Genomic DNA, 15,639 nt, shown 5'->3' with positions numbered 1-15,639 from the left:
ACTAAAAACAGTCACATTCATTTGTGAATGCAATTTCCGAAATGTAACGGCTTATTGTTTAAGCTAATTATTCTAAGCTCGCTTTATTTTATTTTAAAACTAACATGCTTGATTGCATTTCAAATCATGAATGACTCATATGCTGTGTGATGACATGAACGAATGAAAGATTGATTGATACAGTAGCCTATATAAGCATTGAAATATAGGCCTAAATAAGTTACAGTATTAAGACTAAACAGGATATGCTCTTAGGCCTACAGCTCGGGCTGCTATACTAAGCCTACTAATGATAATGGCAATACTTATTATAATGATGATCATAATAATATTAGTAATAATAAAAATAAGAAGGATATCAAGAAAAAGCAGGGTTATTATTATTATCATTATTATTAATTCTGACACTTTGGAACAATGTAAACAACACATCAAGTGCATGAGGCTCATTACTACATTAATGTTCCTTCAAGTATGGTGGTTTACAGAGTGAAACTAGAAAATATCTACATGATGCATGTTGGTATGACACAGTCGGCATATTCAAATGGTAAAATGTCCTGCCCTTTCCTGATGGTTTCACATACTAGACAGACTGTTGCATGGTGCTTATTCAGTAAGGACAAGAGTCCCTAGAGAATTGAACTGTGACGATTGAGAACAGTCTTTTTTCTATTCATTGCATTTCTATCTATAACAATTGTTTTGGCGTTACAGTGCGTTACAGATGTGCTCTACTGAATGAGCCCCAGTTGTCCAAAACCCAGATTGAAATGAAACTGCACCTGCTATTAAGGATGGGAACAAAAACACATACAACCAGCAGCTTTGCTGCATGCTTGGACCCCTAATAAGAGATTAGTTGGTCCTAGTTCAATTTTCCAGTTCAAGTTTAAACATCGTTCAAAACACATAAAAACCTTGGATTAAGGAGTTGTTTTCCAGACAGATAACACTCATACACCAATGGTTGTTATAGTCCTTTTTCCCCTCTCTTCGGGTTGGCTCATTCTTGATAACCACAGAACTTTCAGAGAACAAAGAAAATGTCCATTAGAAAACCTCAGCAATTGATATGTCTTGTGCTTTCGTTGTCGTTACATAGTGGTTTCTCAACTTCTCAAAGTCAATTTTGCTCTAAGAACAAAAATAAGTACATATATTCTATATGTACTGCTTTGTGATGCTCTTGCACAATTGATCTACAGTTATTCATTTTTCATCCATTCTGAGAAAAGTCTTCTTGGCTCCTCTGAATATAGACCACTACCACATTGCCCCTCCCCCTTTTCAATGAAGTACCTTCTCCGATATTGATACTTATCCTTTTCGTGTGTGATTTGAACTGTGCGTTATGCCTCGTTTTAGAACAGTCAATGCGGTAAATGTCCTATGGATAGGAGGACAAGAGGGAGAGGAGGTGCGGACTCCCCCTCCACAAGGCCAAAACAAGGAGGGGGTAAACAGTGGTCCGTCTAAGACAAAGAACATACCGAGTTTGCAAACAGGTCCTGTAGCACTAGTCTATACACAAGTCCATTTTCCTAAATGTGCTGCTATGGCAAGCACACATGCGTGAGTCCATATGCACATGTTCACCACCATCTTTATATGTATGTTTGCTTGCTCTCCCATGTGGTTGTCCCATGTAGTAGAGTTTGGTGTCGAACTGTTCACATGATGCCGTTGGTGAAGTACTGGAAGCCGTCGTAAAGCTTGGTGGTGATGGAGCGCATGGAGCCATCCACCATCTGCTCCACCAGCACCTGTAGCTGCTCCTCCGTCAGGCTCATGTGGAAACGTTCCTTCAGGTAGCGGATGGTGCTGGAGCCATGGAAGCAGGGTAGGTGAGAGCCTGGTGGGGGAGGAGAGAGGGGAGACCCAGGGAGAGGGAGTCAGAGGAGTTGCAATCCCAAGACCACAGAGAAACCGGGCAGATAGATAATGTTTATGGAAAAACACCACAACACACTGGTCATGCTAATATACCGTTTTAGCTAACAGTACCTTGCTGCATGATCTCCACTATTTGGACCACCTTCTCCATGTGTTTGCGAGCAGCTATCAGGCCCTGGAGCATCAGCATCTTGTAGTAGTTGAACATGTCTCCATCCAGGCCTCCCATCACCTGAGAGAACCACAGACAACAGAGGTTAGTCTTTACACATAAAAAACCAACAGGTTATGCAGGCTACTGCAGCTAACCAGCAAACTCGCTAATAGCATCTTTGAACACTAACAAATGTATGCATTTATGCAGTGAACATTTTGTGAGGTTTCTAGCTAGATTGTTAGGCAGCTAGTTGTATGATCAATTCCACAGTGTTCTCCAGTTTACACTTATATGACAATGCAAATTCGCATGCAGTATAATTCATTTGACTCACATCCACAAATTCGCTGGTGAGCTTAAAAGCGGAGGTCTCAAAGCCCAGGTTCCTGGGCGAGCTGGACAGGATGAAGCCAAAGTCAATGTGGATTATGTGGCCCTCCGAGTCCAGGAGGATGTTTCCATTGTGTCTGGAGAAAGACAGAAAGGAGATGAGGGATAGGGGAACTGAGTAAAGGGTATAGGAATAGAGGAGAGGGTGGGATGTGGTAGTTGATATCAGACCACAAAAACTGTGTTTACACAGGCAGCCCAATTCTGACCTTCTGCCCAATTATTGGCAAAAGATCAGAATTGTGCAGCCTGTGTAAATGTAGCCAAACAGGCTCAAAGACAAAGGAAGCTAAGAGGGGAAATGGAACATGTGAGTAATGTAACGAGTGAAACTGAAGAGGGGTGAAAAGGGAGGGCTGCCCACCTGTCTTTAACCTGCAGCAGGTAGCAGATGAGACTGTAGCCGGCGCAGCTCTCCACAAAGTTGCACTGGGCGGTGAGGAAGGCCTCGGTGGTGTAGCTGCCGTGCTCCTGCAGGAAGTAGTCCAGCAGAGACAGCTGGCTCTGCTTCCTCACCTGGAGCACAGAAACAGCATTTTGTATGAAATAGCAACAGACACAGTATTCCATTAGAAAAAGCTACCGACACGGCATTCCATTAGAATTAGCAACTGACACGAAATTCCAGTGCGTGATCAACCATTACTTAGATTATCAAAATCTTTCATCCCAAGAGGTACTGGATTACATAGCTAAACAACTCGGCTTTAAGTTATTGTTAGGCAACTTTGTCATGAGATTTCAAGTGCACAATTGGGTCCATCTCATTTTCTCTGCTCACCTGGTGCAGAGAGACAGCGTTCAGCACGGGCTCGATCATCCCGCTGTCCGATGACATCACCAGGATCTTATAGGGCTTTATCCACAGGGGGACGTGCTCCTGCTCCCAGATGGACTGGAGAGGAAAGGGGAGTAGTGGAGCGAATTAGTGATTGAACGAATGCTAATAAGAATAAATAATTCAGAGCATTTCTGTGGAATGGGAATCTACTGTGGAGAGTCAAGTACCTGTAGCTGGCTGAGCACCTGGAAGGCCAGTAGCTCTTGCCTCAGGTCGTCCCCACACTTCACGATGACCGACAGCAGCCGCCAGTTTGGCAGGTGACCGTAAGGGGAGCCCTCCCTTATCCGCCTGAGGGATGGAGAGAGCGGAAAGAAATAGTGAGACACAGCAAATGACTTTACAATGCCACAATGTGTTGTCTTCGCTGCACTAAGTGGGACAGACATGTATCCTCGGGTGGGGGATTGTGTATGCCCATCCATTTTGTCTCTTCTAGTAATTACACTGCTCAAAAAAATAAAGGGAACACTTAAACAACACAATGTAACTCCAAGTCAATCACACTTCTGTGAAATCAAACTGTCCACTTAGGAAGCAACACTGATTGACAATATATTTCACATGCTGTTGTGCAAATGGAATAGACAACAGGTGGAAATTATAGGCAATTAGCAAGACACCCCCAATAAAGGAGTGGTTCTGCAGGTGGTGACCACAGACCACTTCTCAGTTCCTATGCTTCCTGGCTGATGTTTTGGTAGTGGTAGCATGAGACGGAGTCTACAACCCACACAAGTGGCTCAGGTAGTGCAGCTCATCCAGGATGGCACATCAATGCGAGCTGTGGCAAGAAGGTTTGCTGTGTCTGTCAGCGTAGTGTCCAGAGCATGGAGGCGCTACCAGGAGACAGGCCAGTACATCAGGAGACGTGGAGGAGGCCGTAGGAGGGCAACAACCCAGCAGCAGGACCGCTACCTCCGCCTTTGTGCAAGGAGGAGCAGGAGGAGCACTGCCAGAGCCCTGCAAAATGACCTCCAGCAGGCCACAAATGTGCATGTGTCTGCTCAAACGGTCAGAAACAGACTCCATGAGGGTGGTATGAGGGCCCGACGTCCACAGGTGGGGGTTGTGCTTACAGCCCAACACCGTGCAGGACGTTTGGCATTTGCCAGAGAACACCAAGATTGGCAAATTCGCCACTGGCGCCCTGTGCTCTTCACAGATGAAAGCAGGTTCACACTGAGCACGTGACCGAGTCTGGAGACGCCGTGGAGAACGTTCTGCTGCCTGCAACATCCTCCAGCATGACCGGTTTGGTGGTGGGTCAGTCATGGTGTGGGGTGGCATTTCTTTGGGGGGCTGCACAGCCCTCCATGTGCTCGCCAGAGGTAGCCTGACTGCCATTAGGTACCGAGATGAGATCCTCAGACCCCTTGTGAGACCATATGCTGGCCCTGGGTTCCTCCTAATGCAAGACAATGCTAGACCTCATGTGGCTGGAGTGTGTCTGCAGTTCCTGCAAGAGGAAGGCATTGATGCTATGACTGAATCCAATTGAGCACATCTGGGACATCATGTCTCGCTCCATCCACCAACGCCACGTTGCACCACAGACTGTCCAGGAGTTGGCGGATGCTTTAGTCCAGGTCTGGGAGGAGATCCCTCAGGAGACCATCCGCCACCTCATCAGGAGCATGCCCAGACGTTGTAGGGAGGGCATACAGGCACGTGGAGGCCACACACACACACTACTGAGCCTCATTTTGACTTGTTTTAAGGACATTACAGCAAAGATGGATCAGCCTGTAGTGTGGTTTTCCACTTTAATTTTGAGGGTGACTCCAAATCCAGACCGCCATGGGTTGATAAATTTGATTTCCATTGATAATTTTTGTGTGATTTTGTTGTCAGCACATTCAACTATGTAAAGAAAAAAGTATTTAATAAGATCATTTCATTCATTCAGATCTAGGATGTGTTATTTTAGTGTTCCCTTAATTTTTTTGAGCAGTGTATATTTCTATGTACCAATCACCCACCTGACTTTCTCCTGCCAGGGCTCCTTGAGCGCCACAGCGGACGGGTCCTCCGGATCTTTCCGGAACGTTGTGGGGGTGTGGGCCAGGTTCTCTGATAGACGTCGCCTAAGACAAAAGAAACATGCGGTTGTAAAACAGCTATCCAGACCAAAACTCTATAACAAGAAAGTCTTAAAGAGAAACTACAAGCTAGCAGGGCAATTCTGTCAGGCAGTGACCCTGTACCTGATGTCGCCAGCGGCGATGAAGACAGGCTCCTTGCTCTCCGTGCTGGTGATGCTGTCCACAGAGAACTGGGAGATGTTGTCACTGCTACTGGTGTGGCCTTCTGGGAGCTGGAACCATAGAAGGACCCCAGAGTTAAAAGTACATTCAAATCTGATTCACCTCCTCCTTCCCCAACAACCTAGTCATCAAAATGTGACTTAAAGTCAGACGGTGCCACCATGTGGTTGCCATGGGTACCTACCTCCACTTCCAACTTGCCGATGTCATCCACGGCCCAGGCCTCGTCGTCGTTGTCGTAGTTGGGCACGGTGGAGAAACTGCCGGCGCGCTGCTTGGCTGTGATGCCAACGCACTCCGGGAGGAGGTTGTCCACAGAGCGGACGCTGCGGATGCATGTCTCCGGGATGCGCAGGGGAATGCCGGACGTCTCGAACCTCTCGCACTCCAGCACCTCCACGTAGATGATGTACGGGGCCTGAGAGGAAGGGGAGAATGAAGAGGTCACTGGAGTTCTAGACCTATTTTTGTAAGGTACATTTATGCAAGAAGTCCCATTGACAAAGAGCATTGGGGCCCACTCCATCTAAACTCCAGGCTCCTCAGGAAATAAATAAACTAACAAATGAGTTAACTAATTAATTGTGTCAAACTACTAGGCATTCTGGTCACCTTGTTTTTTGAGCCTGTTGTGTGTGTGTACCTCCTTATACATGTGTATTACAACAAGTTGCCTCACCTTATCTTTGGAGTTGAGCACCACGGCCTGTGTGTGGGGAATGCGCACCACGTGGTGGTCGAAGGCTGCAGTGGGCAGCCAGACGCGGGCTGGCAGCTTGTGGTTGAGCTGTGACAGCTCTGAGATGAGCTGCGAGGTCTTCTGCTCCTTGGTGGGCAGCGTGGCCAGCCGCTTTCCGATGCCCATCAGAGACTTGATGAACTCCCTCTGCAGCGTCAGGCGCAACGGCTACAGAGAGGAGGAGCGAGGTTAGGAGGAGGAGAGCTGGTTAGAATCTAGATCAAGACAGATGTCTTTTTGTGTTCTGAAGACATTTACAACAAGCTACAGCAAATAACAAGTGGCACATCTTTTTTTTAGGGTCCTTCCTTGAATGACTGCACACACAAAAAAAAAAAGAGGCTGAGAAAGGAGGGAGGAAGATAGGTATGATGGGAATTGAAAGAAGGATGTTTTAGGAGCGGAATCTGAAGAGAAAACCAAGGGGAGGTATAAGACTAAGAATGCATGGGCACAGGGAGAAAGAAGCAAATAAATTAAATTCTGTCAACCCATTGCAGTACCACATACTAGCACCAGAGATCAGTACCACAATGGTTAAAATGAGAGACTTGAGCGAAACCCAGATACCAAACAAGCTCTTGGGCCTTGGAGATGTTTAGTCAATTTATGGTGTCCAATATCTTCATATTTAAAGTATGAGCAATATTCAATACCATTATAGTAGGTCAAAGTACAAATCTAGGAAGTCCTTTGTTCTACAGTCCACCATTAAGGCTACTTTGAAATTAGATAACATCTCAATCATAAGGTTACTATATAAAAAAAGTACTTACATTTTGTTTTGTTATGGAAACAAGTTCCAATTAAGTAGGCTAACATATGGGACAGTTAACATTTTTGTTAAAATACTTAACACACAAGAAAAAAAGGTTAATTTGTTAGTTCTTAGTTAAAGGTAGACTCAGTGAAATGTATGTTGCCACGAGCAGCACAGGAGATATTGAGATGAGCGAGATAAAATACTTTGCTCACACAGTCGCACTGTTACAGCATGGTAGCCAAGGGACCAAAACAGCGGAGAAGTTGAGCCTCGCACTTCAACGCTCTTAGTTGTTGTGGAAATTGACCCACTATGCTGTTTACTTTCTGCATCTACGTCATCCCACTGAGTCTACCTTTAATACCAGGTAGGCCAATTTTTGCCACATGAACTACTGCCAGTGGCGTATTTGTTGCTTAGGACTACCATGTAAAATGTGTAAACGTGTGTAATTATGACTGACTTTGACTGACTCTCCTTCAGTAAAGGTTACTCCAGGTGTCTTTACATTTAGCTGAGTCTCCCCATTCCAAAACTCCCAGAAGCATTTTTCAAAAACATGAAGCAAGTTATCCGATTACAGAGAGAAAAACAACCCAAGGGGTTGAGACCATTGCACTACATGCCAATGTCCATACTTTTATACCACAAAGAAATCATGCCCAATGCATACATGTGCTAGTTGGTGTGGACATTGAAACAGAGCCTAGAGGTGGCGTTGACACACAGATTAGGGCTAGGGCTGTTGCGGTGACCTTATTACCGCCAGTCACGAGTCGTGACCGCAGTTAAATTCCCGTTGGTAAAGGTACTCCCAATCCAAAACTGCGCAAATGAACGGTGCTGATGGATAGCCTACCAAACTTGCTAATGGCCTGGAACTCAGTGCTCTATTGTCCCTCTAATCACATAATGATTTAATTTGAATAATCTGAATGATGAGGACAAATAATTATGGGAGTTACAGTTCCTGTTCCGAAATGGACACGGGAAAGCCCCGGACCCAATATGCATTCATTTTTAAAAACTCTCCCGAAAGGACAACTGGTCTGATCCGAGTGAGGGAAGCAGCAGAAAAGCCAATTGTTTTGCTACTTTATTCAACCGGACCCATGGGAGGGGAGAGAGCGAGAGCGAGGCCGTTCAGTGTGTGTGTGAATGTATGAGTAAGCACCATGAGCCTGAGAGAGAGACCGCAACCACTGTTAACTTCTTGCTAGTTATTTATCATCCAATCCGATTATTCAGTACCTGTCTTGACTGTATCAAACTGAGAGAAGCTAGCTAACTCGGCTAATTGAGCCTAGCCATAACATTACTGCGCTTTTCACCGTCCTACCGTTAGCCTACACATAACTCCACTCAGACTATAGCGTAAATAGCAGCATACCCGTTGGCTTTTGGTTGTTGTAGCCTCTCATTTCACTTTTAATTCCATCTTCCATTGATTAGATCTCCCCCTCTCCAAATCATCAATATATAGAGTTGCATCATGCAGCCCTTTATGTTTTGATTTCTAAGACATTCCCTGGTTTATTAGCCTATCACAACTAAATCAATAATGGATTTTATTGTGATGGCTATATTAAAAATGTACTTTGACTTTTTAAAATCTAGATGTTCCAAAAGCGCGCTAAACATGTTTATGTTAATTAACGGTCAATTACCGTGAGACCGGCAGTCATTTGCATGACAATTACCGCCTGCCAAAATTTCATGACCGCCACAGCCCTAGTTAGGCCTATTCAAAACCACAGATTTTCCAGGTCGAGGAAACTGTATTTCATAGCATGTCCTTGGTCTTTTTGTGTTGACAGGCAAACCAAGCAGCTTCCTTAGCATTCTACTTTTGTAGTCAAATGTCAAAATGCCTTTCCTGTGAAGAAGTGTATTTTCTGGATCATGACCAAACGTCATGACTTCCTGACATCACTTCCAGAGTGGACAGGACGTTCTGTTGAGGAAGGGTCCCCGAGTGTTACTGGGATCGAATTTCCCTATTCAAAACAACTGATTCTGGACCCATGCTTAACGAGGCAAAATAATTGGTGTTCCAAGTGGCTGGGTAACACTTCCCAAAATGTAATTCATAGATTTGAAAAGGTAGAGTGGATATCTGCTCTATCATATAGAGTCGAGTCCTGTTAGGGCTGGCACAATTACCGTATATATTTTACCTTTATTTAACTAGGCAAAGTCAGTTAAGAACATATTCTTATTTACAATGACGGCCTACACCAGCCAAACCCAGACGACGCTGGGCCAATTCTGCACCGCCCTATGGGACTCCCAATCACGGCAAGTTGTGATACAGCCTGGAATCGAACCAGGGGGTCTGTAGTGACGCCTCAAGCACTGAGATGCAGTGCCTTAGACCACTGCGCCACTCGGTTATGGATGAAGCCGGCACAAAAATAAAATAACCCCTCTTTTTTTTTGTGGAACAACTGTTCATGGACTCAACAACATGATGAAACTTTGCTCCTTGCTGAAACAAGCAAGGTGTTGTAGCAAACGAGTCTTCTGCTCTATTGCACTCCATTGTAAAGTGCAAGGGTGACAATATACACTACATTACCAAAAGTATGTAGACACCTGCTTGTCAAATATCTCATTACAAAATCGTGGGCATGTTGGAAGATGTTGGAACATTGCTGCGGGTACTTGCTTCTACTCAACCACAAGAGCATTCGTGAGGTCGGGCACTGATGTTGGGCGATTAGGCCTGGCTCGCAGTCAGCGTTCCAATTCATCCCAAAGGTGTTCGATGGGGTTGAGGACAGGGCTCTGTGCAGGCCAGTCAAGTTCTTCCACACCGATCTCAACAAACCATTTCTGTACAGACCTCGCTTTGTGCACAGGGTCATTGTCATGCTGAAACAGGAAAGGGCCTTCCCCAAACTGTTGCCACAAAGTTGGAAGCACAGAATCGTCTAGAATGTCATTGTATGCTGTAGCGTTAAGATTTCCCTTCACTGGAACTAAAGGGCTTAGCCCGAACCATGAAAAACAGCCCCAGACCATTATTCATCCTCCACCAAACTTTACAGTTGGCACTATGCATTTGGGCAGGTAGCGTTCTCCTGGCATCCGCCAAACCTAGATTAGTCCGTCGGACTGCCAAATGGTGAAGCATGATTCATCACTCCAGAGAACGCGTTTCCACTGCTCCAGAGTCCAATGGCGGTGAGCTTTACACCACTCCAGCCGACACTTGGCATTGCGTATGGTGATCTTAGGCTTGTGTGCAGCTGCTCGGCCATGGGAACCCACTTCACGTTGCTTCCAGAGGCAGTTTGGAACCCGAAGACAGACGATTTTTATGCGCCATGCGCTTCAGCACTCGCCGGTCTCGTTCAGTGAGCTTGTGTGGCCTACCACTTTGCGGCTGAGCCGTTGTTGCTCCTAGACGTTTCCACTTCACAATAACAGTACTTACAGTTTACCGGGGAAGCTCTAGCAGGGCAGGAATTTGACAAACTGACTTGTTGGAAAGGTGGCATCCTATGACGGTGCCACGTAGAAAGTCACTGAGCTCTTCAGTAAGGTAATTCTACTGCCATGGTTTGTCTATGGAGATCACATGGCTGTGCTAAATTTTATACACCTGTCAGCAACAGGTGTGGCTGAAATAGCCAAATCCACTAATTTGAAGGGGTGTCCACATACTTTTGTATATATATAGTGTATTTGACCGCAACTGGATCGAAATAACTGAAAATGTAATTCTCATGCTGATTAGATTTTCAAATATGTAATGCATTTCAGGAGTCTAGCCTAAAATGAGCAATTAGCTGTAGGATACTTTCCGGAATGTACCTGTATAGACAGTAACTGCTCACCCAATAGACATGTAACCAAAGTACACGTTGCTGATGACAACTGCCTTGGGGATAGAGTCGACAGGGAGACCGAGCCTGAGGCTTGGGTTACCTGCAGAACACAACAAGGTGTGGCAGAAATGCATTTTCTCTGTGTGCATGTACGTCAGCAGTAGAGCAGACGTCCTTTGCACTTGTTGTCCAGGTGATTGTTGAACACAGGGCGATGTGTTAGAATACCATTTTGTAAGGGCGGAGCTAAAATCGGGTGACAACGCATAGCTCCTCTGTACTAGCCTATCTGATAAGGAAGTCAGTCTAAAGACCTACAACTGATTTTACAGCAGTCAAATCAATGTTGAGGCATTTGCCTGCCACCGAACGTCTTTATGTTCAAGTGAATAATGCTTGACCGAACGGATAAGTAAAAAATAATAATAAATCACGCTAAAAATCACAAAAATCTAACAATTATGCTACCCCAATCAGAATTTGATCAAAGTGTCCTCTGTTATTGTAGGCCTACAGGCACGAGTGGTCTTTCAATCATGCAGTCGCAAGATGTGTTTTTGAGATCAAAGCGAGACTAGCTCCACGTGAACATGTTGATATTGATTGCTAGTTAGTGAGCTATTTACCCAGTTATAGCCAATTTTTGATCAGCAATGAAAATCTTGGAAAAGTCATGGTGTGTCCATCACCTGCATGTGTTCAAGTGGGCAGTTGCCAGAGGAGAGAGGGGGTGAGAGACATTGCGCAGCAGGTAAAATAATGATTTCGCCTATAGACTAACTAGATAGCCATTTCAAAACATAGTGAGTGGCTGGTTCTCGCTAGTTAACTATTAGCATGTATTAATGTCATTGTCATGTCAGATGTCCTATATCCAGATAAACTTTCCACCGGCACTCACGTATAACCGCAAATGGCCGACATGCAGTTGATACAGGTGTGTTGATGAAACCAATATTGCATACTCCGGTTGTAAAACAGTCTCTCAAACGCTCAGAATTTGCTAGGATTCTCCTCTATTCAATACTGGCCATGTAATTCTGACATATATATACACACACACACTACTGTTCAAAAGTTTGGGGTCACTTAGAAATGTCCTTGTTTTCAAAAGAAAAGCAATTTTTTTGTCCATTAAAATAACATCAAATTGATCAGAAATACAGTGTAATACGCGCTTTCTATTCTGGTTAGAGCGCTGTTCTGTGAAGGGAGTAGTACACAGCGTTGTACAAGATCTTCAGTTTCTTGGCATTTCTCGCATGGAATAGCCTTCAGTTCTCAGAACAAGAATAGACTGACGAGTTTCAGAAGAAAGTTGTTTGTTTCTGGCCATTTTGAGCCTGTAATCGAACCCACAATTGCTGATGCTCCAGATACTCAACTAGACTCAAGAAGGCCAGTTTTATTGCTCCTTTAAAATCAGCACAACAGTTTTCAGCTGTGCTAAAATAATTGCAAAAGGGTTTTCTAATGATCAATTAGCCTTTTAAAATGATAAACTTGGATTAGCAAACACAACGTGCCATTGGAACACAGGACAGATGGTTGCTGATAATGGGCCTCTGTACGCCTATGTAGATATTCCATTAAAAATCTGCCGTTTCCAGCTACAACATTAACAATGTCTACACTGTATTTCTGATCAATTTGATGTTATTTTAAAAATGGACAAAGAAAATGCTTTTCTTTCAAAAACAAGGACATTTCTAAGTGACCCCAAACTTTTGAACGGTAGTGTATATAGAAACAGAAATAATTAGTGTAAAGCGACAGCTGCATCTGTAGTTAAACCCCTCATGTATGTTTCCATTGAATCCCACTCTGGGGGGAAAATGGTGCTATCTGAATCCACCACAGTGCCTCAGCCCGGCGGCTATGTTGCCAAGACGACGCGAGGTGGGCAGGAAGAGGGAAGTAGTGAGGCGGAGAGGGCATACCTGGGCACTGACAGCTGAGCCCAGACTGTAAACAAAAAAGGGCTGTAATGCAACACCCACCCAATCTGCACTGCAGGGGTGGTCCCACTCACATTACAGCGCGGCTCAAAATTGTGGACATATTTCACAGCATTCTTCTTCCTCTTCACTGTGATTGGTGCCTCTTGGTTTTTCCTCACTGTTGCAATCCAGCCAGAGGCCAAGTAAAAAGATCAAAACAAAATTAGTCAGGTCAGTCCTTAGGCCAATAACCAGGACTAACAAGATGGCGTGTGAAGCCTTATCAATAAGGACTATCAGTACAGTATTTATTATCAAAGCAAAATGGACTGCTTGGCATCCAACTAGTGATCACTGTGTACTAATACCACAGAGTTTCTAAACCCAGAGGCGCAACACGCGAGACTTCCCATAATGTTTGCGAAGCAGACTCAGCAGACCAGACCAGGGTTTGGTAAGTTAATGGGAGAAGTGAAAAATGTATTCTTAGTTGTTAAGTTTCTCGAAATCTAAATGCAACACAGATTCAAGCTAGGCTTAAGTAGCGGAAACTGTCATTACTACAACCTCATGAAAGTGACAGGTTTTTATTTGACAAAAACTTTGATATAAAGTTGTTTTTGTTGAAAATAAAAACCTGTCACTTTCATGAGGTTGTAGTAATGACAGTTTCCGCTACTTAAGCCTAGCTTGAATCTATGTGCCTTTGATTTGACGGCCTGCACGACCGTTAAACCCGACGATGTGTTTCTGCACATGAGCTTAGCTAGCTAACGTTGCCAAAACATCACCTACAAGCGTGATCGGGGATTTCTATTGGAGAAGCAGTTTCTGCCCATCTTTGCTAATACATCCTAAAGAGCAAAGTCAATAAAGCGAAGTGCCCTTGAACTCCTTTGGGCTGTTGGTTGCATTCTGTGGATTGTTAATGTGCTCCACCTGCCCTACAGGATTCTTCACAGCACAGACACAGATTAAACAGGGATCACTGGCCACAACAACATCAGCAGGGAGGTTTGATGCAGGCATACGTGGGGAAGGGAGGGGAGGAAAACAGAGTGAGGGAGAGCGAAAGAGAAGGAGAGGAGATTAGCTGAGAGAGGGATGGGTAGAGGATTTTTAAAAAGGATGACAAAAACAGGCACAAAAAACAGAATAGAGAGAGACTAGAGGTGAGAGGAAACATTGGTAGTAGGGAGAAAATGCATAACACAGCAAGATGCCTGGGAGAGTCCAAGAAAGCGTTGAACGAGGGGATAGGGACCATCTTTCTGCTATAGTTCAGGACCTTGTCCCATCTAAAACTACCCAATTTGATTTCTCATAAAATAACTGATCCCCTGATGAGAGAGAGAGAGGACTGACAGAAGGTTGCAAGCCAGACAATCAGTGAGACCGAGAGAAAGGCCAGACAAGAGGAAGCAGAAAACTTCCACAAGAACCATATCGCTCGTCAACACTGACACAAATCCTGCCCCAACACAAACATGCTCACAATAGCATCTGCTAAACAATCCAATGTCTGCAATGATAGAAAGTGACCAATTTTTTCACCAAGCTCTTCATTCGAGAGGGACCCACCCTCAACCTCACACCAGCTGCAGAGCAATCTAGCTGAGAAGTCCAGCCAAAAAGGAGAGGGAGGACACTGCACGCCCAAAACAATAGGGAGGGAACTCTGGAGATGTGGGACAGATGCTACCTAACCCCACCCCCTTCTTTATTAGTTAGACTGAGGGTAGTCTGGCTAGACCATAGAAAGAGCTGTTATAACGCTCCTCAATGTCCAAAACTCGTACTCTTGGGCTCCCAAAGAATATTCAATTTTGACAGAACAGTTTTTGCACAAGTAATATTATTGTGAGACATGGAAGACGAGCCTGCAAGTCGCAAGCAAACGCTGCACCTGCGAATAATAAAAAGTATTGCTGACTCAGCACACTCCAGCATGGCTGATCCAAGTTTCCCTTGCTGAATCCCACAGTGTTATGTAGGACAACCATTTACTACTGACACACAGATGGAGAAAAACTTGGTATTCAGGTTACTCAGGGTTTCCTGTGCTTTATCATCCATAGGGACTATAAAAGAGAACATGTATGCAACAGGCCTACTATTAAAGATTAAAAAACGTACAAAGACATTCTATACTCTACAACTCTGATCCCACTCTCCCTTCCCTCTTTTTGTATGACAAAATATGTTAAAAAAGGTACTCACCTCATCGTAGCCGCTTTCCACCTTGGGGTTGCTGGCTGTTCTCCTGAGGCTACTCCCCAGGCTTGTGCAATGCGTGGCGTCCGACTTGGATCGCTGATGTGTCCGCTTGGAAGGCGAGAGGTAGGCATCGGCAGGGATGATTTGGCTGTCGGGGGCCGGGGGCGGCTCCACGGTGTGCCTCTGGTGGTGTCGAATGTGGGCAACGTCCCGCAGCCCAGGGCTGGCGTCCGCAGCACCGGCGGGACCCATACCTTTAGAAGCTGAGTGGGGCTTTAGTTCGTCTGAGAGGATTAGCTTGCGCAGCTTGGTGCCGCGCGAGTGGCGCTGGGTAGAGATGTGCATGTCGGAGGAGTAGGCGCCGAGCAGCCATGCCGTCTGCAGGGAGAAGGCAATGCTCTGGCGGCAGCGGTGCACCACGTAGGGCCGGATGGCGTCGCCCATATCCTCGTCCATATAGGAGATGCAAAAAAGTTTGGTTAAAATTAGAGCTAAAGTTAAAGATGACTATATGGGAGTAAGAGAAGAAGAGTCCCATTTAAAGGTCCAATGCAGCTGTTTTATCTCAATTTAAAATAGTTTCTGGGTAACAATTA

General features: G+C 45.0%; 1 protein-coding gene across 1 annotated transcript; it reads right to left on the bottom strand.

Moving 5' to 3' along the window:
• Positions 1–732: 732 nt before the first annotated feature.
• Positions 733–15,499, bottom strand: LOC311131926 (phosphatidylinositol 4-kinase beta-like; the record flags this gene model as incomplete). The annotated part of the gene is made up of 11 exons (XM_084165035.1): positions 733–1,855; positions 2,008–2,128; positions 2,388–2,520; positions 2,808–2,959; positions 3,225–3,338; positions 3,452–3,575; positions 5,267–5,371; positions 5,492–5,601; positions 5,736–5,969; positions 6,231–6,458; positions 15,047–15,499. 11 exons carry the CDS (start codon positions 15,497–15,499, stop codon positions 1,674–1,676), a joined length of 1,956 nt encoding a protein of 651 aa, XP_084021161.1. The 3' UTR covers positions 733–1,673.
• Between the last annotated feature and the right edge of the window lie 140 nt (positions 15,500–15,639).

Source organism: Coregonus lavaretus (genome assembly GCF_964263955.1).
Source record: "Coregonus lavaretus genome assembly, chromosome: 7".
Taxonomy (NCBI): Eukaryota; Metazoa; Chordata; class Actinopteri; order Salmoniformes; family Salmonidae; genus Coregonus; species Coregonus lavaretus.
The sequence above is the reverse complement of the archived record's forward strand: the minus strand, read 5'-3'. Positions and strand labels throughout refer to the sequence as shown.